The 26,147-nt window shown below is 36.1% G+C and overlaps 1 protein-coding gene across 2 annotated transcripts in view; it reads left to right on the top strand.

Annotated features, from left to right (window-relative positions):
• LOC144436683 (zinc-regulated GTPase metalloprotein activator 1-like) overlaps nt 1–26,147 on the top strand; it is an 88,143-nt gene that overhangs the window by 13,143 nt on the left and 48,853 nt on the right. For both annotated transcript variants that reach the window (XM_078125529.1, XM_078125530.1), the window contains exons 11-13: nt 1,984–2,041; nt 2,611–2,679; nt 3,126–3,191. In XM_078125529.1, the coding sequence (XP_077981655.1) occupies nt 1,984–2,041; nt 2,611–2,679; nt 3,126–3,191 (193 nt within the window). The remainder of the gene's footprint in view (nt 1–1,983; nt 2,042–2,610; nt 2,680–3,125; nt 3,192–26,147) is intronic.

Genomic DNA, 26,147 nt, shown 5'->3' with positions numbered 1-26,147 from the left:
AAATTGAGAGATAGGACCAAACAATGATTTTTTGAATAAAAAGAGATTTGGGTCAACCAATGGTCAATAATTAATTTCAATAGTAAACCTGTAGGTTTGTTCAATTTTCGTATCAAAAATACATGTTGTCAGATACATTACCAAGGGCTTGATTTACGTCTATACAAAAGTGGCACATATTTAATGAAAAAAATAAGTGAGCCATCGACATGAATCATTGATCTAGACAAATATTCTGGGACTTTCATGGTACAATGGTAACACTGAAGTGAAGCACTTTCTCTATGTGCTACACTCATTTATAGCATTCATATTACAATCAGTAACACTGAAGTAAAGCACTTTCTCTATGTGCTACACTCATTTATAGCATTCATATTACAAGGAGTAACTCTGAAGTAAAGCACTTTCTCTATGTGCTACACTCATTTATAGCATTCATATTACAATCAGTAACACTGAAGTAAAGCACTTTCTCTATGTGTTACACTCATTTATAGCATTCATGTTACAATGAGTAACACTGAAGTAAAGCACTTTCTCTATGTGTTACACTCATTTATAGCATTCAAATAACAACAGGTAACACTGAAGTAAAGCACTTTCTCTATGTGTTACACTCATTTATAGCAATCATATCAAGTGTAAAAGTATACTGTTTCAATTGGTTTATTTACAAGCCAAGCATGTGGTCTTTCTAATGTGGTCAATTAGCAAATAAAACAGTATACTTTTACACTTGATATGGATGGTATAAATTATTGCGGTACATACAGAAAATGCTTTACTTTGGTGTCATGGGTTGTACTTGATATGGATGGTATAAATGATTGTGGTACATACAGAAAATGCTTTACTTTGGTGTTATGGGTTGTACTTGATATGGATGCTATTAATGATTGTGATACATACAGAAAATGCTTTACTTTGGTGTTATGGGTTGTACTTGATATGGATGCTATTAATGATTGTGATACATACAGAAAATGCTTTACTTTGGTGTAATGGGTTGTATATTATTTTCACCTATGTTTTCCTTCATAATGAATGCATCATGCAAAGTTTTCACTATGATGATTACAGTGCTTCCAAACTACTGCAACATATTGACATATTACCAAAGTATTAAGTCTGTGTCTTTGTACAGAATTTGGTAGGGTCAGATCAAATATGTGTCGCAATTGTGTGCGTCAGTGCTGGTAACTTCAATCGTAATACATTTTTAATTTGGCACTTCTTACAGTTACCGAGGTTTGCTGTTTTATACATCACTCAGTACATTTAGCCATGATGATATCTACCAATAGACGTGATTTATTTGCAACGATGAATATTGTGTGCCCGTTTGGCAGCGTTATCAAAGTCTTAGTAGTGTTATTCAACTTTGCTGCTGAGTAGGCAATGTTGTGACTACTATAGCTAAATATATGTCAAGTGCATCAGGACAGGTTCAGTAATGTATCAATATGTTGCAGTAGTTCATCCTTCATACTTTAATTTGAAACACTGTATCTACACAATTACCTGCAGGGTACTTTTAAATCAGTTAATCCTGTTTTTCCAACTTTGTACTTTTTGTGTATGTACAAACAATGATACCATGCACAAGCCAAGTTGAACAAAAATATATGGAATTTGATTTATGCCATGGTCAACCTTCTACGTCACGACAATGTGTTTCTACATCACTGGTTCTGCTATGTTTGAAATGTGAGTCAAAACATTGAAAATTGTCATTACATTTTTCTTTGATATTACAGGCGCTGGTATAATTATGTTATTCTCCAATCATTGTCTTCCTTCAGCTGGAAAATACCTCTGACTCACAGTGACAAAGCCCCCTTAGGTCACTCTTATTTTCGTTGGCTGAATGGAGAAAAATATTGGGGAATAACATCTAAATACCCCTCTGGTAGAAAGAGCATTAAAGGGACACAAGCTGTACATATGTTAATATTTGTGTTTATGTTGTTTTTATTTCAGAGAAATGGAAGGTTCAGGAGACAGACAAAGTGATACACATAGTCATCATCTAGATAGGGTAAGATAGGATTTTTACACATCAGTTGAAATTCAATTTTGATCCTCACATCCTCATATCTACCCCCCCCCCCCCCCCCCACTCAATCTTGTAAGGGTGACCCAATTTTTGTTTTGATCCTCATTACCAGACTGACCCAAATTTTCAGCTCCGACATCAAAATGAAAAAATAGTTTTATTTTCACCCACCTTTAATATTGTGTGAAGCAGCACCCTCTCTGGCAATGAGGAAGTGTCTGGACTGTTGACACCATCTACAGTCATGGCAGCAGCAGCAACACTTGTTCACAAACAGAGCGTTTCTTTCGTGATGGAAGTTATTAAAGTAGGGGGCTGAGAACATACCAATTGTGTAGAGAAGCTGGGAAAGGGCTTATTACCAGGAATCCAATAACAAGAAGATAAAGAAGGAGGAAAAGGAGAGGCAGAGACACATGCAGATGATTTTTTAATTTTTTAAATATTATTTTTAATATTTAAGTAATAAGGAAAATTTAGCAAAATAATTTGTCATTTTTATGTTTATCATTCATGTCTTATCACCCCTTTTTTTCGATTCATTGTGACAGAGTGTGACGACAGTGACCTTTGACATCAAAGGAGACATAGAAACTTCTAAATTAGATGTATTCTTACAGGTAAGTGATTGAACTATCGTCAATTCTGATACATTTAAATCCAAAATGGCCGAACCTTTGGTACATTTGATAGTTTTTATGTTCTATGTAAGATGATTTTCATCCATGCTGTTCGATGTTCTCTCAAATGTCTGTATGTGAACCTACTGTGTTTATTTTTTGTCATGAAAACTTTTTGCAGTTTTAAGATGTTGATCAGCTAGTTCCCAAAGACTACCTTTTTGCAAATTTATAAGCCTGGTAGACTGTGATAATTATAGACTTTGGAGGGTCTCCAATGTTTACCAATAAGTGTACACAGGTGCAGCCAACGAAGCTCAGTCGGAGAAGTTCTTTAATTCTGAAGATATTAAAATGAGTATGTGGCAACAAGCCCTTTCACATGAAATATCAGGTGGTACTAATGTAGGGGAGAGGTCTATATTTGAAAATCTTTTGTGTTGCAGAATCTTCTGTGGGAGAAAAATATTGTAAACTCAGAAGGCCGAAAAATGGAGATATTAAGGTTAAAGGTCAGTGTCATATAAGTCTTGTTAACTATTAAGAACTTTTACGTACTAGTCAGTATGTGCTGACTATGAAGAAACTGCACCCCGGCATGGTTCCATTGAAAAGTAATCCCAGTCTAAATCTAGGCCCATGTCCAAATTTGCTCTAAGCTAGCCAAAAACAGAGGATTTACAGCTGGTAGATTCAAGAGAAACCCGGACATCGCATCATAGATTGGGTATGTTTTCCATCCCATACCACTTGTGATGTCATTGTTTACCATTCCTTTGCATTCATTTTGCAATTACAGTGGACCCTTGCTAAGTTGCCGTTCTTGGGCTCCAACAAGGCAACCATGACTTAGCAAGGTGCTAACTACATATATTCATGATCACACACAATGAATATGAAACGGAAACACATTCAAAGCAAGAGTCTACTTTTTTGAGTGGAGATGGATATGAGATGGATATGCTATTTCAAGTAATGCACCCTGTGTATTAAAGACCAGATGTGTGAATGTTTCACACAGTTAACTGGTCGTTAGCTGGGACCAGGTCTGAATGAAATACTCTCACACGAGTAATTTGGCTGAGACAGACTTTAGTCCAAGCCATCACCGGACCAATCTGTTCACACTTTTTTTTTTTCGCGGTAAATTCCATAGCCAAAGGATACAATGTGTGTGTATCTGTATACATCTGCAATAAATGAGTACAAACACATCTGTAAACATTCGACTCAGTTTCGCATTAAAGTCTGCTTCATCAGGGACTTCTGAACACAAATAACTGCCACACTGATGACAAATACTGAATATCTAAAGGAAATAAGCAGCCAGGAGTCATTCATATTCATTGTTCATCTAGTAAATATGCATGTCTGCCAAGTCCCATGAGGCAAAAGTGGACCACTGCTAGTACAATGAAAGTGCCATTGAGTTTCAATGTGGTCTTCCTTAGTAATTGTTTGAAATTTATATGAAGTGAAATCATGAAATGACTCTCCAGACCCAAAGAATGTACCTTTATTTCCTGGAGTGTGGCATTCCCCTTTAAGAATATAGTTTAACCATATCAGTTTACAATTATGTTACAAACTTACATACCTAAATTAATGAGAAACTAATCTTGTGTGTGTGCTATAGTGTTACCTCTGTCCGCATATACCTTTTACTACTATAAAAAAAACAGCCTGAGTCCTGGGGCTTGTGTATAAACTGGTAAAGATGCTGATACTTGTACAACATTTTGAGTATTTGTTGGAAAACTCTATCTGAAAATGTAGATTATAACTGATATAGTATGTACCCTTGCCTATTTGATGGATTTAACAGGACACTTTTGGGGTAGTTAGCAAGATTGTGGACAGTTTCATTGATAGTTAACAAGATTGTGGACAGTTTCAGTGATGGTTAATTAGATTGTGGACAGTTTCATTGATGGTTAATTAGATTGTGGACAGTTTCATTGATAGTTAACAAGATTGTGGACAGTTTCAGTGATAGTTAACAGGATTGCGGACAGTTTCAGTGATGGTTAGCAAGATTGTGGACAGTTTCATTGATAGTTAGCAAGATTGTGGACAGTTTCATTGATGGTTAGCAAGATTGTGGACAGTTTCATTGATAGTTAGCAAGATTGTGGACAGTTTCATTGATAGTTAGCAAGATTGTGGACAGTTTCATTGATAGTTAGCAAGATTGTGGACAGTTTCATTGATAGTTAGCAAGATTGTGGACAGTTTCAGTGATGGTTAGCAAGATTGTGGACAGTTTCATTGATAGTTAGCAAGATTGTGGACAGTTTCATTGATAGTTAGCAAGATTGAGGACAGTTTCATTGATGGTTAGCAAGATTGTGGACAGTTTCATTGATAGTTAACAAAATTGTGGACAGTTTCATTGATAGTTAGCAAGATTGCAGACAGTTTCATTGATGGTTAGCAAGATTGTGGACAGTTTCAGTGATGGTTAGCAAGATTGTGGACAGTTTCATTGATAGTTAGCAAGATTGTGGACAGTTTCATTGATAGTTAGCAAGATTGTGGACAGTTTCATTGATAGTTAGCAAGATTGTGGACAGTTTCAGTGATGGTTAGCAAGATTGTGGACAGTTTCATTGATAGTTAGCAAGATTGTGGACAGTTTCATTGATAGTTAACAAAATTGTGGACAGTTTCATTGATAGTTAGCAAGATTGCAGACAGTTTCATTGATGGTTAACAAGATTGTGGACAGTTTCATTGATAGTTAGCAAGATTGCAGACAGTTTCATTGATAGTTAGCAAGATTGTGGACAGTTTCATTGATAGTTAACAAAATTGTGGACAGTTTCATTGATGGTTAACAAGATTGTGGACAGTTTCATTGATAGTTAGCAAGATTGCAGACAGTTTCATTGATGGCTAACAAGATTGTTGACAGTTTCATTGATGGCTAACAAGATTGTTGACAGTTTCATTGATAGTTAGCAAGATTGTGGACAGTTTCATTGATAGTTAGCAAGATTGTGGACAGTTTCATTGATAGTTAGCAAGATTGTGGACAGTTTCATTGATGGTTAGCAAGATTGTGGACAGTTTCATTGATAGTTAGCAAGATTGTGGACAGTTTCATTGATGGTTAACAAGATTGTGGACAGTTTCATTGATAGTTAGCAAGATTGTGGACAGTTTCATTGATGGTTAATTAGATTGTGGACAGTTTCATTGATGGTTAATTAGATTGTGGACAGTTTCATTGATGGTTAACAAGATTGTGGACAGTTGCATTGATAGTTAGCAAGATTGCAGACAGTTTCATTGATAGTTAGCAAGATTGCAGACAGTTGCATTGATGGTTAACAAGATTGTGGACAGTTTCATTGATGGTTAATTAGATTGTGGACAGTTTCATTGATAGTTAGCAAGATTGTGGACAGTTTCATTGATAGTTAGCAAGATTGTGGACAGTTTCATTGATGGTTAATTAGATTGTGGACAGTTTCATTGATGGTTAATTAGATTGTGGACAGTTTCATTGATGGTTAATTAGATTGTGGACAGTTTCATTGATGGTTAATTAGATTGTGGACAGTTTCATTGATAGTTAACAAGATTGTGGACAGTGTCAGTGATAGTTAGCAAGATTGTGGACAGTTGCATTGATAGTTAGCAAGATTGTGGACAGTTTCATTGATAGTTAGCAAGATTGCAGACAGTTGCATTGATAGTTAGCAAGATTGTGGACAGTTTCATTGATAGTTAGCAAGATTGCAGACAGTTGCATTGATGGTTAACAAGATTGTGGACAGTTTCATTGATGGTTAATTAGATTGTGGACAGTTTCATTGATAGTTAGCAAGATTGTGGACAGTTTCATTGATAGTTAACAGGATTGCGGACAGTGTCATTGATAGTTAGCAAGATTGTGGACAGTTGCATTGATAGTTAGCAAGCTTGTGGACAGTTTCATTGATAGTTAGCAAGATTGCAGACAGTTGCATTGATGGTTAACAAGATTGTGGACAGTTTCATTGATGGTTAATTAGATTGTGGACAGTTTCATTGATGGTTAACAAGTTTGCTGACAGTTTCAGTGATGGTTAACAAGATTGTGGACAGTTTCATTGATGGTTAACAAGATTGTGGACAGTTTCATTGATGGTTAACAAGATTGTGGACAGTTTCATTGATGGTTAACAAGTTTACTGACACTTTCATTGTGTAGAAACTGTCCTGTTGACTGGAAAATGTCCTGTGTCCCTCTACTGTCTATGGTTAACCGGAATTGAGTTGAAACAATGGCGGATGAGTTAGGGTTGATTGTATATGTAATGGTCAAACTATGAAACCTATGCAGTTTTTTAGGTAAAGAAAGTGTTAAAATGATTTAATCAAAGTATACTGAAAATATTTTGTTTAGTGGGTAATTTTAGAGTAAATGGATTCGACTAAATAGTGAGACATATGCCCCAGAGAATGCAGTTCCCGTTTGAGTGTATAGCGCCCCCTATTGTCGAAATGAACAGCTAAACATTGTATTCTTTTTTAGTCTAGCGCCCTCTATCACAATAAATGGAATGCTGGGAACAATGTGATAGCAAAGTGAATTTTCATTGTTAACACCAGGTGCTATCAGAAATGTTACAGTTTAGTTGATACTAATGTTCATGCAAATACAAAGGACTTATTTTTTCTATTTGTGCTCACCACAACTGGTGTGCTCCTTGTATCTGTACAAAAATTACCCCTATATCGATTACCAGTAGTGGTACTAGTAGTAGTACTTTGGATATCTGTATTTAGCAAATGAAAGGTGATAACAAAAATGATGACCAATTATGTATTGTCAAACTTGATGAAACTAAAGACAATTTCACAGAGCCCATGTACTGTATGTAAACTTCCTGAAAATGTGTACATTACATGAAATAATAGATTTTTTTTCCCATGACGGCCAGTCAGTGTCGAGAATAGAGATTGGATTGCATCTAATTTAATTAGATGCAACATGAAACATGAACAACATGAAACAGTTTCAATTATATTTCTGGATTTCATTTCAAATTAGTATTTTGCTGTCTTTTGTACCTGACTATTACTCTTCTTGTCATAATAAAAACTTTGGTTTTCAGAGTTTAATTCAGACATCCATTATGTCTGTCCTCTGATAGAAGTATTGATACAGTATAATTGAAAACAATACATTAAAACTGTACTCACAGCAACTGGAACATTTTTTAAAAAAAACCTGTTGTCTTACATACAATAAGTTACTCATAATACCGTATGCTGTAAATATTTTTTTTTAAAAACCTGTTTTGTTACATACAATAAGTTACTCATGATATCATATGCTGTAAACATTTTTTTTTAAAAACCCGTTGTGTTAGATACAGTAACTGACTCATAATATCGTATGCTGTAAACAGTATTTCATGACCTATGGGTAAACACATATATTTTGTAACAGTATACATGTATATACATGATAAATCAAATCAAATTGATGCTTGGGTTTGCACCCAAAAATCAGCGCCCTGAATGACATTGCAATTTCAACCTGTTTTTGTACTGCTTTTGGATATTATTGAACCCTAATTAACATGTACAATGTCTGAATATTGGTATTACACATTATAAACATTATGAATACATAAATACCAAACTATAAACCTATTTTACACATAAAAGATGATATATCAATGGATCCAAAAAGCATCATTTGTACTTATTTGTCTAATTTTGTGTAATTAACAAAGAAAATTGGCAACACAGTTAAAGTTGTTGATTGAGGCTTCCTTTTGCATTGTTCAGATCTGCATACAATGTTGTGTTGTTAAGTTAAGAAAGGATGTCTGCCTGCAATTTGGAAACCCCTCAAACTCTTTGTCCGTGGTTGTGTACGGTTATATTTCTACGTGTGATATTGTTCAGTTTAGAAAGAATAAAAAAATGAAACTGTGCAAAATATGAAAATGTAAGGTCTGTAAGTAGGACATCATGCATGGGTTAGTTGCTGTAGTTAATGTAAAACGTTGTGTAACAATAATTTGTATATTTTGCCAACACTGTGGTAGCCTTGTTCAATCAATGTCAGTGTCTACGCAATGGAGGCTGTTTACAGATGCCCTAAGCTAAGACTCACATGGTACTCCAGCTAACAACAAATGAATGACACTCCTATTAACACACATCACCTCCAGGCTCAATCCAACGCCAGCCCTGCCAATGCTATTTTCCCCTATCCTTTGTCTGAGTCTAGTAATCCGCATGCTTCCTATGGGAAAGTATGTTTTCTTCACCAGGGATAGACATTTGAAAAGGCTTTTTAAAACATGATGTCTTTCACATCATTTTCTCTTTGTCTCATGTCTTAAGTCTGAAAGGGCACCAGACAAAGTTAGAGTCAATTTTATTAATATTTCAGTCATTTCATAAATGTTTCAACATGTTTTACTCTATCTATATCATTGTAGTCTTCAACCACAGTATAAAACGACACAAAAGTGATTTTAAAAAAAGCATACAAAAATGAAAAGCTGTAATCCTAATACATTTAATTAATTTGTTTTATTATCGATGTTGTGTAAACTGATGAATTAAACATTTCTCACAAATCATCAGTTTCCATAATTCCGTAAGCGCAATTTTTCCTGAAGGATGATTCCTTGGTTTTCCTTGGCATTTCACATTGAGCCAAGGCAATTTTATTGGTATATATGTACAGTTGTAATGCCCCATTCCAACGCCTCTTGGCGGGTATGTTTTTTGAACGGTGCCGTAGAGGCCTGCGGTTTACGGTGTTGTAATGACTTGACTGTCAAAACTTAAGTAAATAGGTGTCTCAGATACTTGAGTTAAGTTAAACTGGAGTCCATTCCTGTTATACTGTGTTTTAATATACATAAACTGAATGAAGTCACCAATTACAACCGCCTGTAAGTGTGTGGTAGATTACTCCTGACATATACGCTGTTCACCCTTTCCCCAGCAGGAGATTTAGCTAGATTTTCAATAGGATTTGTCCATTTGACCATACGTGGAGAGAGAGAGATCTTAGAAAATTGAGCCCAATGTATAGCAACTGTTGTCTTTACTAGTCTTATCCATTACATGGCAAACCCACTAACTTCTGGATTTGTGTTGCTCCAACATCACCTAAATAGTATTGGCTTAGTTTTGTTTCTGAAGCTCTGTCAATGTTCTTAGGCCTAAAAAAAATTATGCTCAATTTTAGAGTAGGTAGGGTAGGTAGATTTTTTATTTTATTTTATGATATATTTTTTTTCCTATCTGAGTGTCTAGTTCAGGTAGTTATGTTTTCCCTTGTTTTCCAAATGGTCTCTGTGTTATTGGTTTCTTCCCATCAGATGTATAGCCCTTACAGATTGGAAGAACAGTTTTATATTGTCTTTTTAAGTTGATGTCAGATTCCACATTCACCATTTCTGGCGAGACTTCACAATTTTCACAATTTTATTTATTTTTTCTCTCAAATACGTAAAAAAAAGGTTAGGGTCGGCAGTGAAAAACTAGGTGGGGTTGGGTAACCAGAACCAAACAAATTTTTTTAGGCCTTATGTCAAAACACCTTTCAACCACTTTGTAGTTCATAGAAGGCAGCCATGTTGGAAAAACAGTTGACATAATATAGAATGAACTTTATGAGTGGTCAATTTTTTACTGGATAGTTGTGGCTTTAGTGTTTAAGGGGTATGCTGACATACTGTAAACTTGGAATATTTGTTAGCCTTATTTTTGCTTATTTTGATTGAAATCAAAAACACAAAGATAAGGAGTGACTAAAATGCCTCTTTGTGCATAAACAATGTGTGTGCCGTGTGTACTTTTGATTCACTTTTCTTCTGCGTCCCATTGTCGATTTGAAATGTAGAAAAAATGTACAGGCCATGGACAAGACTAGTTCCACTGAACTCTTTTCATGGTCCGCGTCAGAATACAATTGTGCATTTCTTTTGTATTCATTTTCTAAATTTGTATCATACGTTTCTTTGAAAGTGTTGCTTATTTTTGTCATCTGGTGAAATAAATTTCATTCATTCATTCATTCATACATTCATTCATTCATTCATTCATTCATTCATTCATTCATTCATTCATTCATTTTTCATTCATTCATTCATTCATTCATTTTTCATTCATTCATTCATTCATTCATTCACAGGGCTCAGTATTAAACCTTAGTCTTTGAAAAGTAGTTGAAAACTGCATAATTGCAAAATTTTCAACTAGAAAATATCTAGGTTTATCATCAACAACCCTGAAAGATAAAATCAAGGGGATGATGACAAAATGTATCAAGAATTCTTTGGTTCTTCAAAGAAGTCATAATGTTGTACATCTCTGTTTTATAATATATTGCAAGGTTTCAGCAAAAATGAACTTTATTTTGATGTACGTCTGCACGTAATTTCCCTGTCAACAATCAGGTTAAAAAGGCTAATTGTAAAATCTTAAAAAGGTCACACCTTGTGAGGTAAGAATACTTGGAAAATTAGGAATCCATACTACATGTATAGTAACAGCGCATTAGACAATGCACATCAAAGTGAAATAATTGGGCAATAATCACATCAGTTACAACCTGTGGAAAAACACCGGTGCATTTGCTTGAATGAAGTGAGCTATCATAAAGGAAAAATGTCATCATGACAAAATTATGTAAAACCGACAATACAACTGATACAAAAAACAACAGGGGGTTTCTCTGATGTAGGTTCAGGTGGTGCTTTTATCAGTTTGTTTTATGTCTGGGGAAGTTATCATGTAACGTTTACAGTTGTACTCCATTGTTACACCATGTAACATTGTATCAGTAAACAGAGTTATGGGATCCTGGCTTCCGTGGTGTTTATGCTTTGATAAGTTATTGATACTACTTACATTGTATGTTGTTGCATAGAATTTGTCTCATTCAAGCTCATATTGATCTAAATAATTGTATTGTCAGGTCAAACATTTCATTTTTGTCTACTTCTAAGTATTATTCACCAATACTCTTCTTCTTTCAACAAAGGAAAATATGTATGAGTGATGTACAAACTTGTTGTGAGAAAACTCTTTGGTTGTGAGTATTTTCCAACTGAATGAAGAAAAATTTTGGGAAATGTTAAAAATGTTATACTTGTAGGGAAATCCTTGGAGTGTATTTGTTGTGTATTTGAAAATGTCACCAAATGAATTAGGTTATGAATAGAAGTAGTGATTTAATCATTTATAGTTCTATAAAATGTGTGTGTGTGTATGTGTGTGTGTATGTGTGTGTGTGTGCATGCACGCGCATGTGGGGGTGATGATGGGGTGTGTGGAGAGAGGACGATGGGGTGTGGGTGTGTGGTATGTGTGTTGTTGTGTATGATGGGGTATCTGTGGGTGTGTGTGTGAAAGAAAGAGCTTGTAGTGTGCATGCATGTATGTTGTTTTTTGTGTGCATGCAGATTGTTGATTGTTATGTGTCTGTACACACATGAATGTGTGTGTGTGTGTGTGTGTGTGTGTGTGTGTGTGTGTGTGTGTGTGTGTGTGCGCGTGCATGCATGTGTGCGTACATATGTGTGTGTATGTGTGTTCAATAACATTTATGTTCATATAAATTAATGTCAGGCTATTTGATTAATATTTATTTGATCATATTGCAAAATACGCAATTTGTTTCCAATAGCTATAATATTAAAAATAAATTGAATGAGTTGAATTCACAGTATCTTCACCCTTGGTATGACCTATACATAGCTACTTGATGTTATTATCATTCCACTTTGTGTAGCCTACCAGTAGGTCTATGTTTTCCATGCTTTTTACTTCCCCATATAAATATATTGTCAGTCTTTGTATAAAAACAAACTGTACCGGTGATAGTGATACGTTTAGATAGTTTCAAATGGTATTGAGTATTCAAAGAAAACACAAAATTAATTAGCTCTGTACATGCACGATGTTGCGCGCTCTCACAGATAACTCTTTGTTGTTGCGGATACCAGTACAGACAACTGGCATTGTGTTATGTTTGCACAGATGTTGCTCATTGTAAAACTGTGATGGATTTTCTTTCTGAGTGGGTCATCATACAATTGTAGCATACATGATCTGAAACTGCTGACACATAGCTAAGAGTTTTGTGTCGATGATGCTGTGGCATACTTACCCTAAAAGAATTGAGCTACATGAAACAGCTGTTTGTTTTACCATAATTGTGGGTAAACTATCCCTTTGTTATCCACCGCTGATGTAATATTTTTTTTTTCATCACATTTATGATGAGATGAAATATACTTTGTGTGTACTACACAAAATACTTAACAATAACTAACCATAAAACTTGTAATGTTGTAATAGGAAGCCTGGCACAATGTCTGTTTTGAGACACATCATTTCAATGGCCTGATATCTATCATCTGACATCCCTAGCTTCGAATGTAAATTTAGTCTGTTTACAGACAAGACAAACCTCAGCAAATCCTGAGATGTGCTTATCTAAACAGATTAAATAAAAGTTCAAAATGTTGTAAAATGACGAATCGCTGTAAAGGATCTTTAAAAAATAAAGTATTATGCTGTATATGATTACAATATGATATTATCAACATCAGTAAAAGCTAATTAGTTTCGATGTCATAATTAATATTTACATCTGTGTTTATTACCGTGTGGGTGGGAAGAGTTCTGCCCAAAAAAAGGAAGGGTAAGTTTAGATTTATTCCATACTATAATATCTATGCTATGCTATGCTATGCTGACAAAGGTACCTTGACACCAGGCCATTTCACAGTTGGTTTGCCTGTCTAGACACCAAGCAATCTCATGATGGGCTCTGCATTTGTAAGATACATTGCAAAAAAAAAAAAACCTTTGTAGGAAGAAGAGTTCTACCAATAGACAGACACCATACAGGCAGGCAGATGTCTAGGCAGATGGAAACAGACAGACAGACACACATTGTGACACAAGGAAGGTAGACTGACACACAGACTAAAATTCTGGTGAGACATGTACATGTACGGTGCAGGAAAGTCAGAGATAGTCTTTCCATTTTGCTTTACTAGAACAAGGGAGTAAGGGAAGCGATGGAAGAACAAGAGAGGAGGGGGAAATGGATAAAATGTTCAAATGTACCTACAAAAGCTAGAGATATAGTACAGCTGTGGGACGAAGTGAGAGGAACCACGCCTTTAAATGTCAATCATGCCGTCTAAATAAATACATAAACCTTCTAACCAACGTGGTGTATCGTGTTGCTTCAGAATTTAACATACTACAATGTGGTAATGTTTATGGTTTACTATGTTGTTGTAATATCTACCTTACATTCTTCAAATTCCTACGCAGGTTACAATACCTTTGTTTTGCAGTTTATACTTGGATTAGGTTTGGAACTAAAAATGTGAACACCCCCTCAAACTTTTCTGTCATACTTCATAGATATTTCATATTATCATGACTTCCAGTGAGGTAGGCTTATGCTGGAAGAACTGTCTAACTCAGAATTTCTGGTTAGTTTATTGTTATTATTTATTTTCAATGAGGGTAGGCTCTATGCTGGGTGGACTGGATACCAGACATTTTCTCTTTTTGTTGTTGTCGTTATTTAGTTTAGTTTAGTTTAGTTTAGTTTAGTTTAGTTTAGTTTAGTTCCAGAAATAAATCCAGTCATCCAGGTAGGAAGTGTAGGTGTTTCTACCAGGTTGAAAACAAGTTGAGGTTGCCTATTGTTGTGAGAGTAACAAAGTAGTTTTAGTTTATAGTTTATTTTTCAAAGCTGATTGGGTTTCAGTAGAGGACATCGAGCAATCCTTTACACAACAGGTACCACTTTGTACACTTAGTCTGAGTGTTGACAACTTGTGCATTCAACCATCCTATAAAGAAAACACCTCGGCATAAAAGTTGTTTTAGACCCCTTTATTGAATTTCGAAAATTGCACAAACTTACACCACAGCTACTTTGTCGTGTGAGTGGAAGCGAGCTATGCAAGTCAATCCAGGCATAAAGCATCAAAAAATGATACCTTTTAGAGATAACAATAATAGAGATCTAGTGTTACTGTAATTGTACAAACTTACAGCCAAGTGGATTGTGGACACTGAGAATGCATGAAATCGATGGATACACAGCTAGAATGCTGAAGACGGTGCATTTGTTTGCTACTATAAACCACAATATCTCGTGTTACACAAACTAACACCCACCTTGGTGTGTCCTATCCTGCCACCCAGAGCAGTGTCAATGGGGCGTGTAGCAGATACTATTTCCAACATTTACACAAGTCTTTCAGTGCTAACATTTCAATGATCCATAGTCACCCTTAGTTAAACCAGACATATGCACCAACTTTAGCTTGCGCTACCAATGTAATTTTGTTTAGGTTTTAGAGAACACAGTACATATATTATAAAACTTATCTCCTCTTATATCATAATCAATGACAGGTGTATATACGTAGATCTCATAGGCTTACTTGTCACCTTAATTTGAACCTCAAACAGTTTTGTACATAGTCGATCTGGTGCAGGTATGTAGTTGATCTGGTGCAGGTATGTAGTTGATCTGGTACAGCTCTGTAGTTGATCTGATACAGGTGTGTAGTTGATCTGGTACAGCTCTGTAGTTGATCTGATACAGATGTGTAGTTGATCTGGTACAGCTCTGTAGTTGATCTGATACAGGTGTGTAGTTGATCTGATAAAGGTATGTAGTTGATCTGGTACAGGTATGTAGTTGATCTGATACAGGTATGTGGTTGATCTGATACAGGTATGTGGTTGATCTGATACAGCTGGGTATGTGGTGCATGTATGTGGTTCATGTAATACGGGTATGTGGGTGATCTGGTGTGAATTGATGTCTAATTAAGTTGTCCTCATGTGCACATCACTTTGATTTTAGACCTTCCCAATAAAAAATAGCCGAATGGTGTCGCAAAAATTCAGATTTTGCGGCCACTCTCACTGGAACAGTGGAAGTTTGATAGATGGAGACGTCATTTGAGTGTCTACTCTTCATCCATGAGTTTTGTAATGTAGCCTTGACCTTTGGCCTATGTTCAAAGTCAAATAACCAGAAGTGTTCAAAGTGTATATGAGGACATCCGACGTGCATGTGCTGAATTCAAGAGTGGTAGCCGATGTCCATGCCCTCTTGTTGTTAATATCACGTTATATTTACGAGCAGACATTGCAGTGCATAATATTTTGAAGCCAATTCTCGGTACCTGCAATAGCATTTGACCTCATGCTATAGAACAAGAATAGAACAAGAAGGTTGACTTATTCTCACGCGCGCCTATAGTAATGCATGTGAAGCGCGTAGAGCGGAAATTATGTCGACCAAGAAATCGAGGATGTTTGTTAGCTTTATGATGGGCCTGGGAAGTAATATTCTATTTCAGGTGCGAGATTATTGTAGGTCCGTATTTAAGACACGAAGTAACAACATGCTATTATACCATGCACGAGCCAAGTTGAACAAAAAATATGGAATATATACTCTGGTCGTTCTACGTCATTATAACACGCGTCTATGTCTCGACAACGCGTGCCTACGTCACTGGTTCTGCTATGTTCGAAGGATGAGTCAAAATAAAACGTTCAAAATTGCCATTACTTCCCTCGATTTTTCTTTGATATACTGGCACTGGTATAATAATATTATTCTCCAATATTTTTCTTTATTCAGCCGAAAAATACCCGTGACCTAAGGGTTGTCACTACGAGTCGCTAGACGAGTCAACTCGTTGCATGAAAATATACCTTTACTGATATAACTGAATACTATGTACTTGTAAAGAAAAAACTAGCCATGGCCAAATTTGGCTTCTAATTTATGCACATGTCTATACCTCATATGGCATATCATCATACGTATACCTTATGGCATCGTCACAGGTATATGGTTTCCGAACACGTTAAAGGTTTGTCAGTTAGAAGCAGTACGATGCATCACTCTTGGGGGCAGAACTTTGAAGAACGCGTAATGACGATAGCAACTCAACTAAAATAGACCGATAAATGTCATTTTTTACAATATACTGATTATGTAGCATGCGTTATCTTTTACTTATTTCCAAAATAATTAAAGTCGTGCGTCAGTTATAAGTTTTGAAATTTACGCCATCGGGAAATTACAAACGAGGGTGGTTAAAGTGGGGGCGGGGGGGGGGGGCTTGGGGCTTTTAACGTCTATGCTAACTTTGAGGAGCTCCCCATGACTTGTGTAATGACAAACAGTGGACACACCTCGTTGTCTCACGTCAGATTTACCCTGCGTTGTACCGATGTTTGGCTGTCAGTTGTAACTGACTTGTGACGGCTGTTGAACATCATTATTCTTTCCTTTTAAGTTAAAAAAATAATACGAATAAAATAAAGGAACACATGAAAAAATATCATCGTCATCTCACATCGTGATAAATTAAAATATCATAAAAATTGACCGTTTAAATAATCGAATAATGCAAATAAAACATTATGAAAAAGAAAAGTACATAAGAAATAAACCGATTCGACAAGCACCATATTGAACACACATAGTACATAAATAAAACGAGCCAATAAACATTGCACAGTTTAACAAGTACGTCCCGATATATTGTCTTGTGAGTTTGCATTTGGGTGTGATCGTATTTATTCAATTCAGATCAAACAAAAACCATTATGATATACCCACTTTCACATTTTACATTTTAGTGTGTCGTAACGTTATGAATGGCCAGGAACCCACAGCAATCACAGACAGTTTCATTTCCTTGAACGAAACGGGAAAATACGGATTCCAGGCAACGCCATGATCGAATCTCTCTCAATTTGGGCATGCTGTAATAACAAGTGTAGAGAAACACTTTGGTTTGACAGTGTATAGACCCGCTAATAGACATTGTTACTTTGATAGCAGCCATAAAACATCGCCATCTAGTTTTATATCCTCTATGCATCACCGTTTAATTCGTGTTCATACCCCCTGTATTAATTTTGTAATTGTGTTGTATCTTTTAATATCAGGGTATTAACTCTTATACAAATGGAAGTCAAGTCGGCTTTTTGTCAATATAAATTCAATCAATTCCCATGTTTTACTATAATCAGCTTTGAGCTATGGCATGTGACTACTGCGCTGTTTTACTTAGTCTCTCTTTAGGCGGTTTTATTCTGTAGACTGACAAAATGGCTACTTCGTATCGGGTTTATTTGTACATGTACGCGGTGTTTGGAGTTTGAAATTTGAAACAGAATATATATTTCTAGGAATGTGCCCATGTTTGTGTAACAGCCTTGCCTGTTAAAAAATAACGCAACTGTTGTGCACTTATGATAAGCTTGTAGTTCCAAGGCTATCCATGACTGAAGGGATATGTCTGCGGACCCAATACCATGGGAAATAATTTCAATCGCAAGTTGAAAATATTTTGTCTCTTTTTTTTAAGCACTCGCTCTGAGTTGAATCGACCAGCATCTTAGGATCAATTCTTGTCATCCAATTCCTTAACCAAAACTGGCAATTTATCACGCATTGAATCCTAACAAGGAGAGACTTTGTTCAACAAAATTGATCAGAACGCCATTGCGTACCTGCCATGCATTGTCATTTACTCCCTCTCTATAGAAAGGATAAGCTGTTTCCGTTTCCCTGCGAAAACTGTTTTCTAAAAATGTTATTAAAATGTCAAAGTTGCAGGGGATTAGACTACAGACTACATCCTCTAAGCAGGGAAGGGATTTGAACATCTATAGAGGACCGTCGAAACGCAGTTTAATAAATCGAAATACGTTGTGATTTGCAAGTAAATAGAGTCATCCTTCTTTACGATACATCCATACGAACATCCATAATAATATAGTTCCCTGCACGCTCAGGTGTACACTGAATATTCTGGCGGCTTTTCTATAAAGAAATACGGGTTAATGCCTTCAAATGTTTGCTTGTCTATTAAGAATACAATATTTTAGTATGTGCAATCTTCTGTGTACATCGTTTATTTTCCCTTTCATCCGGTGTCTACGAGTATGACATAGTCTTATGTGGGGATTTTGCCAAGCTGCTTTTAATCCCTAAAAGCGCTTTTTAAAGTAATATACGTGTTTATGTTCGCTGTGATTCAGATGTTTTCATTAGAGCAGCTACAGACGAACACTATAGTCAATGCCCTTATTCTGGTGTATGTTCCTTCCAAATTCACTTTTGTCAGAAATTGAACAAAACATTCCGATATTTTGCAGTGTCTGCAGGCAATAAGTCAGCGAAAAGACGAATTTGAAGGAAATGATCAAAAAAGGTCGAACCTTTTAAGACTGGTTAAAAACAGAGTACAATAGAGAAAGATTTCTCCTCCAGCGGTTGCCTCCCCAGCCTCAGTACAAGCACTTTCCCGCTGTTGTTATTTGTTAAAAACAAATCTAGCTTTTCTGTAGCGTTTTTTTTATGTATATCTGAACTTTAGAATGATTTTTTCATATTCTAGGAATTCATAAAGAGATCAAATGTACAAAAAGTGTGTCGCTGTCCTTGGTTCATATGCGTCTGATTGTCACATGTCTTTGCACTGAAATCCACATTTTACTCTAAACTACGAATTTCGGCGTTAGACAAATGGACAACGGAAACGTAGTGATGACTTTACACACTGATGTGTGGTATATCGTATGAAGCAATAACATTTCATATTATTATCTGTAATGTGAATTGGTAACAATATCGCATCAACTTAGTAACAAGCTGGGTGTGTGTGAATGGACAAGATATGTTTAATTTTACTTGGATTTTCATGTTTTGTTTTATTAATATTACGTCAAATTTTATGTTTCATTGGATACGATTGTAAATACGTGTAGTGATTTTTGTAATGTCATTTGCACTGCTGTGAGATATATTATATACGTCACCTTCCCTGACCTTTGTAAAGTTGACCTTGGCATTGGTTAGCGTAAATCGGTTCCTAGTCGAATATCTCATATTTTGTGGATTAATAAAACAGGGGATTAATACTTTGCTAATCACCCATAGATTAACTGCAGTCAAACTTATCAACTAAGTTCATGTAACTTTGATGTATATTTAGGTTGTGTGCAATGTTAAAGAAGGGTACATGCAGCATATGTATCACACCTGGTTCAAATACTTGATATTCCAAATACGAACTAGTATGTTCGACCATTCGATCCACCTAGTTAATTACGTCATAGCCAACTATAAGCATTTTACGTAATTTGAGAAACATGTGAAAACGACGTGAAAATCATAAAATTTACTTTAAAAAATAACACATTACAGAGAAGGTATGTTTCCCAGGAATAAAACTAACATAATTCTCGATGGCGACCCTAACTACTTGTGAAGGGTAAAGTAAGGCCTAATGAAAAAATTGCGTGGTTCCGATTATGCTCAATGTTAGAATAGGTGGGGTAAGTAGATTTTGTATTTTATTTCATTATATTTGTTTTCATGTGTGAGTGTCTAGTTCAGGTTTTCCATTGTTTTCCAAATGGTCTCTGTGTTATTGGTTTCTTCTTATCAGATGTACAGCCATTACAGATTGGAAGAACAGTTTTATATTGTCTTTTTACGTTGATGTCAGTTTGAGCATCCACTATTTCTCGCGAGACTTCACAATCTTTGCGATTTCATTATTTTTTGTCGAATACGTAAAAAAAAGGTTTAGGGACGGCAGTGAAAAAGTAGATGGGGTCGGGTGACCTGAACCAAATAATTATTTTTTTTAGTCCTAATTAGAATCATAGTCTGTTTTATTTGACCTTATATCAGCTACCACTGAACTCTTTAATATGATCATACTGTATCTACCAAGGAGCTTGCAAGTTGTTATCAGTGGCTATAAAAATGCGAAACTGTCTCAAAAACGAGATATTATCATACTTACGATGGGTAACAGCCTGCACGTGGAATAATGGTTGTCACGTGGGGAAGGGTCGTGATTTTTACTCAGTCACGTCACGTTTGTCATGTTTCACTATTTTCGAAGAAAACAATATCATGGTTTGATAATTGTAGGGCTATCTCCCTTTAGACTAATCAGTCACACTTGAGAATTATCAGAATATATACATAGAGTGATCGAGCGGTATGCAAGTGTGGTTGGTATTTACAATATAAATATATTGAATACATAACATAAGTGTGATCCAAATATGACATCACATCTCGAAAATTTATACTTCAATATTGTTTATGTACAATTTGTTGTAAGTCTTAAAACAGTTGAAAACTGCAGCGATTTGAAAGAACGGGGGCATGTTTTGTGTGTGTGTGTGTGTGTGTGTGTGTGTGTAAAATTTCAGAAACAAAAAATCGTGGAAGCTATCGTCACGTGAAAAAGGGTTGCCTCCTGTACTCGTGCATAGTTCCGATGAAGATGATACAATGAAATGTCCCCAGGGGGTTCGCCACGAAAAGATGACAGCACATATTCAATAATAAAAAGGCACCACGACACTGAAAACAGTAAAACAAGATTCCTTCCGCCAGAATGACAGTCGTAACAAATTTGCGATAGTGTATCATGGCTGTATCTCATGATTTCATTTGCTACTAATTATATACGGTACTATGCAGTTAATCGCAATGTAAAGCTAATATCACGGTTGATTTGACCACATACTGAACATACACACTCGTGGGACAGACAAAGTGTTCACCTAATTGGGTTTTTGTAACTTATTCCGGGAATCATCTTCAAGAGAACACTCCAGGGGACTTCGAAATAGGTGGAAAACTGTCCAACCGTTAATGGCCAAAAAAGGAGGGATTTCAGCATAAATCAATTAGACGCTGAACCACCAATATTTTTGTATGGTCTACAAGTGCGTACCAAGTTTATCGATCCACTAATTTGAAAACAAACTTCAAATGAAAATATTGTGATTTGCTTAGTCAATCTTTGTACACCCCAAGGGTATACTTGAGAGTGCGCTGGACAACAATCGATAAATATACACTATTATAAGTTTTCAGAACCCAGGATGGTATGATGAATGCGAGGTGAAAGTAGTCGACGTAATGAGGAAAAGGTTGAAGTATTTGGTTTTCTCAGCCATCTAAATATCAAGCAAGTTACAATCTTCGTTATGTGTTCCTTCTTTTGTAAAATATGATTAAGAAAAAAGATTAAAAATCAAAAGTTACATTAATGTAAGGACAGTATGTATGTATGTATGTATGTATGTATGTATGTATGTATGTATGTATGTATGTATGTATGTATGTATGTATGTATGTATGTATGTATGTATGTATGTATGTGTGTGTGTGTATGTATGTATGTATGTATGTATGTATGTATGTGCGTATGTGTGCGCGTGCGCGCACGCACACATACACGCACGTACGTACGTATGTACGTACGTACGTACAGTCAGTCAGTCAGTCAGTCAGTCAGTCAGTCAGTCAGTCAGTCAACCAACCAACCAACCAACCAACCAACCAGCCAGCCAGCCAGTCAGTCAGTCAGTCTACCTGTCCATCCGTATAAATATATATATCTGTGTGTATGTATGTACATGTATGTATGTATGTACATGTATGTATGTATGTATGTATGTATGTATGTATGTATGTATGTATGTATGTATGTATGTATGTATGTATGTATGTATGTATGTATGTATGTATGTATGTATGTATGTATGTATGTATGTATGTATGTATGTATGTATGTATGTATGTATGTATGTATGTATGTGCGTATGTATGTATGTATGTATGTATGTATGTATGTATGTGTGTATGTATGTATGTATGTATGTATGTATGTGTGTATGTATGTGTGCGCGTGCGCGCACGCACACATACACGCACGCACGTACGTACGTACGTACGTATGTACGTACGTACATATCATTTATGCCTGGGTGGATGGATGGATGGACGGGGGGGGGGGGGTGGTACTTGGGTCGGTGTGAGAGTAGGTGGATGGGTGGATGGATGGATGGTGGATGAACGATGGATGGATAGATGGATGGATGGACGAACGGATGGATGCATGGTTTGATAGGTGGCTCTGAATGAATACATGTGTGCAAGTGGGAGAGAGAGACTGGGTGAAGAAACGTTACTTTACTGTTTAGGATGACATTTCAAGTAACTTAAAGGTAAAATATGTAATCTTACCAATTAAATCACGTTTATTACTTGTATCATGTATAGCATTGGACTTTTTTCCTTATGGTATTTGTATGGAAATATTCGATTCATACACAGATAAGTAACTGTGATTCATAGCATCTTGCATTGTATATGATTTATCACTGGAGAAACATTTGGAAGACTTAGTATAAAATGGACAAATGCCACAAGAAGTGATTAAAAAATGCCTGGATATTTTGTGTTTTTTTTTACACAGATTGAAATAGTTCAAAAGCCTACAAGAGGCGGAAGGAAAAAAATGATCACATTTTGTGACATCCAACGTGGCGCGCATTTACAGATTGTCAAATATTGTTCCCATAAACCTCTGCGTACACAATGGCTCCGACTTCAGAGTGTGATTTTTAAATGTTTGGATATTCAACCTTTGACACAATTTTGAGAATCTGTACTTAAAGCCTGCCTTTACTTAAATCGTACTCCATGGTGGCACGATAAATATGTATTTTACGTATAATTGAAAATTCCATCACCATTTTTCCAGTGAAATTGATCAATCAATCAATTAATCAATCAATCAATCAATCAATCAACCAATCAATCAATCAAAAATCAATCGATCGATCGATTTCTCTACTTTTTTCTCAACTCTGTGCGTGAGCGTGTGTGCGCATGTGTGTGTGTTTGTTTGTTTGTTTGTTTGTTTGTTTGTGTATGTGTCTGTGTGTCTGTGTGTGCGCGTGTATGTCTGCGTGTGTGCGTGCGTGCGTGTCTGTCTGTCTGTCTGTCTGACTGACTGACTGTTTGTCTGTCTGTCTGTCTGTCTGTCTGTAAGTATGTATGTATGTATGTATGTATGTATGTATGTATGTATGTATGTATGTATGTATGTATGTATGTATGTATGTATGTATGTATGTGTGCAGGTGCAGGTGCGCATACACTTATTTATATAACGGTATGATATTTTTTACTGCTACATGGTTTCCTTCTGGAAATGAGATACAAACAGAAGTTTACTTTTAAACTAGAAACCTCGTTTTTTTTTCTTATCATAAAAAAGTGAAGAACGTCAAGGAAAATCAAGGGTTGCGCTCTCGTTCAGGCGGCCTAGATAAAAAGGGCTAATTACTCAAGTGAGACGCGCTTTTCTTTTGATGACTTTCGATGGTTGTGTGACTAAACCTTTATGGAATTGAGGAGCACTTGAAGTGAAAAGTGATTCCAAAGTTCTGCTTAGTTTTCAATTTGAACAGATGCTGTACATACGGTATCTCCATGTGTTAATTAGGTGTCCCAAAGATCGACACGTCAACACTTTAAACGTACGTTCTCTACTTAAGCGGCCCGGAATGCCGCTTCCAGTCGATTTCTCTCACTCACAAGTACCTGATCACGTCGACACTTAGCATAGTTGATTTATCTAAGTAAGCTCCAAGATCAACCGTGCAGATGTTTTTAGTACGCCTTCTATAGTAGAAACCGTAAATATGTAATTTGTAAAGGCATTTAGTATTCAATCGTTGCCTCATTGTAATGTTGTGTTCGCTTTAAAAATGATTGGAGTGTGTTGAATGAACGCCAGATTAATAGACGATCCTATACATTATTAATAGCTGGCGTACATCGGGAACAGTAAAATTAATTGAGTCATAATGGAAGCAGTGCCAACAGCCGTCAGCCTAGTGAGAATTAATTGTGGTTATTTTGTGATGTGTTTGTTACAGTAATTGATCACTAGACATTTTGACTTGATTTGTTCCAGCTACGTGCATGTCATCAAAAACGTCTGCAACCAAACTGACGAAATTGAACAGACATTTCGACATCTAGTTGAAGTTTTTAAAACATTCTCTTTATGTACGATTTGACGACATTGGACAGATGTATATAATGGTGTAAGTTTACGAGTGTTCACATAATATTTCGTGTCTTTCCTCTCTACACTTATCCGTACGTGTAACATGTTTGGTTATTTTTATGTTTTAAAGTTTTATAAATTGAGTGTATTTTTAGACTTTTATTGTATGTTCGAACGCGAATGATACAGCGCTCAGAATGGAGCTACCGTGGTCAAACTCAATTGTCAACGGTTACACGTCACCATGGGGTTTATGAAAAGATAAATGACTGGAGGTTTTGTGGATTGAACAGATTTCCGTTCCGTGTTTAGCACAAGTATAAACTATTCAGATAATTGTACTAACAGTCACAGTGGCTTTATATACTGCAGAAATATCGAAAGACTGTGCGTATCATACACATTGTATATGTGAGATGAAATGTGATGAATTTTAGATCAAAATATCAACCGTGACGCAACGCATGGCAACGCAACACCACACCACAAAACACAACACAACACCACACCACACGACACGACACCACACAACACAACACAACACAGCACCACAAAACACAACACAGCACATCTCCAGTGTATAACGATCCATGTGTAATATGAAATGTGATGAATTTCAGATCATAAAAGCAGCCATTGCGCAACAGTCGAACGGAACGCAACGCAACGCAACACGACGCGACGCCACACCGCACCGCACCGCACCACACCACACCACACCACACCACATCACACAACACAACACAGCACAGCACATCTTCGGTGTATAAAGATCAAGAAAACATCCCGTAGCAAGGCAACGTCAACATCTATCTATCTATCTATCTATCTATCTATCTATCTATCTATCTATCTATCTATCTATCTATCTATCTATCTATCTATCTATCTATCTATCTATCTATCTATCTATCTATCTATCTATCTATCTATTATCTATCTAACCATCGGTCGTTGTACCTATCTATCTGTATCTATCTATCTATCTATCTATCTATCTATCTATCTATCTATCTATCTATCTATCTATATCTGTCTGTCTGTCTGTCTGTCTCTGTCTGTCTGTCTGTCTGTCTGTCTGTCTGTCTGTCTGTCTGTCTGTCTGTCAGTTTGTCTGTCTGTCTATCCCAATAGAAACACATTTGGTTTCGTGTTTAGCAAATTCAATGAAACTCGACAATGTTGAGTTCCGTGAGTTTGTACTGTTTTGCAATTTACGTTCTCGTCTGTAGGATAATTGGTTCATATCTTTGCAGGTTATTGATGGCATTGAAACATAATTACGGTCGTCCTCAGATAGGCACGGAGTTTCAGACATTAAAACAAACTGAACTATCGTTGAACTAATGGCATGTATACTTAGAGCTCCCCCCCCCCGCGTTACTTAAACACAGTATGTGGGTACGCAATACATTCATTTTCAGCCAGTGTAGACTTGTAGTCATATGTTAGGATTGTAGTGATGAAAACAAGACAGTTTGAATCCTGTTTTCAAGCACATTCAGAGGCGAGGTCAGTGATCGA

Source organism: Glandiceps talaboti, chromosome 6 (genome assembly GCF_964340395.1).
Source record: "Glandiceps talaboti chromosome 6, keGlaTala1.1, whole genome shotgun sequence".
Taxonomy (NCBI): domain Eukaryota; kingdom Metazoa; phylum Hemichordata; class Enteropneusta; family Spengelidae; genus Glandiceps; species Glandiceps talaboti.
The sequence above is the reverse complement of the archived record's forward strand: the minus strand, read 5'-3'. Positions and strand labels throughout refer to the sequence as shown.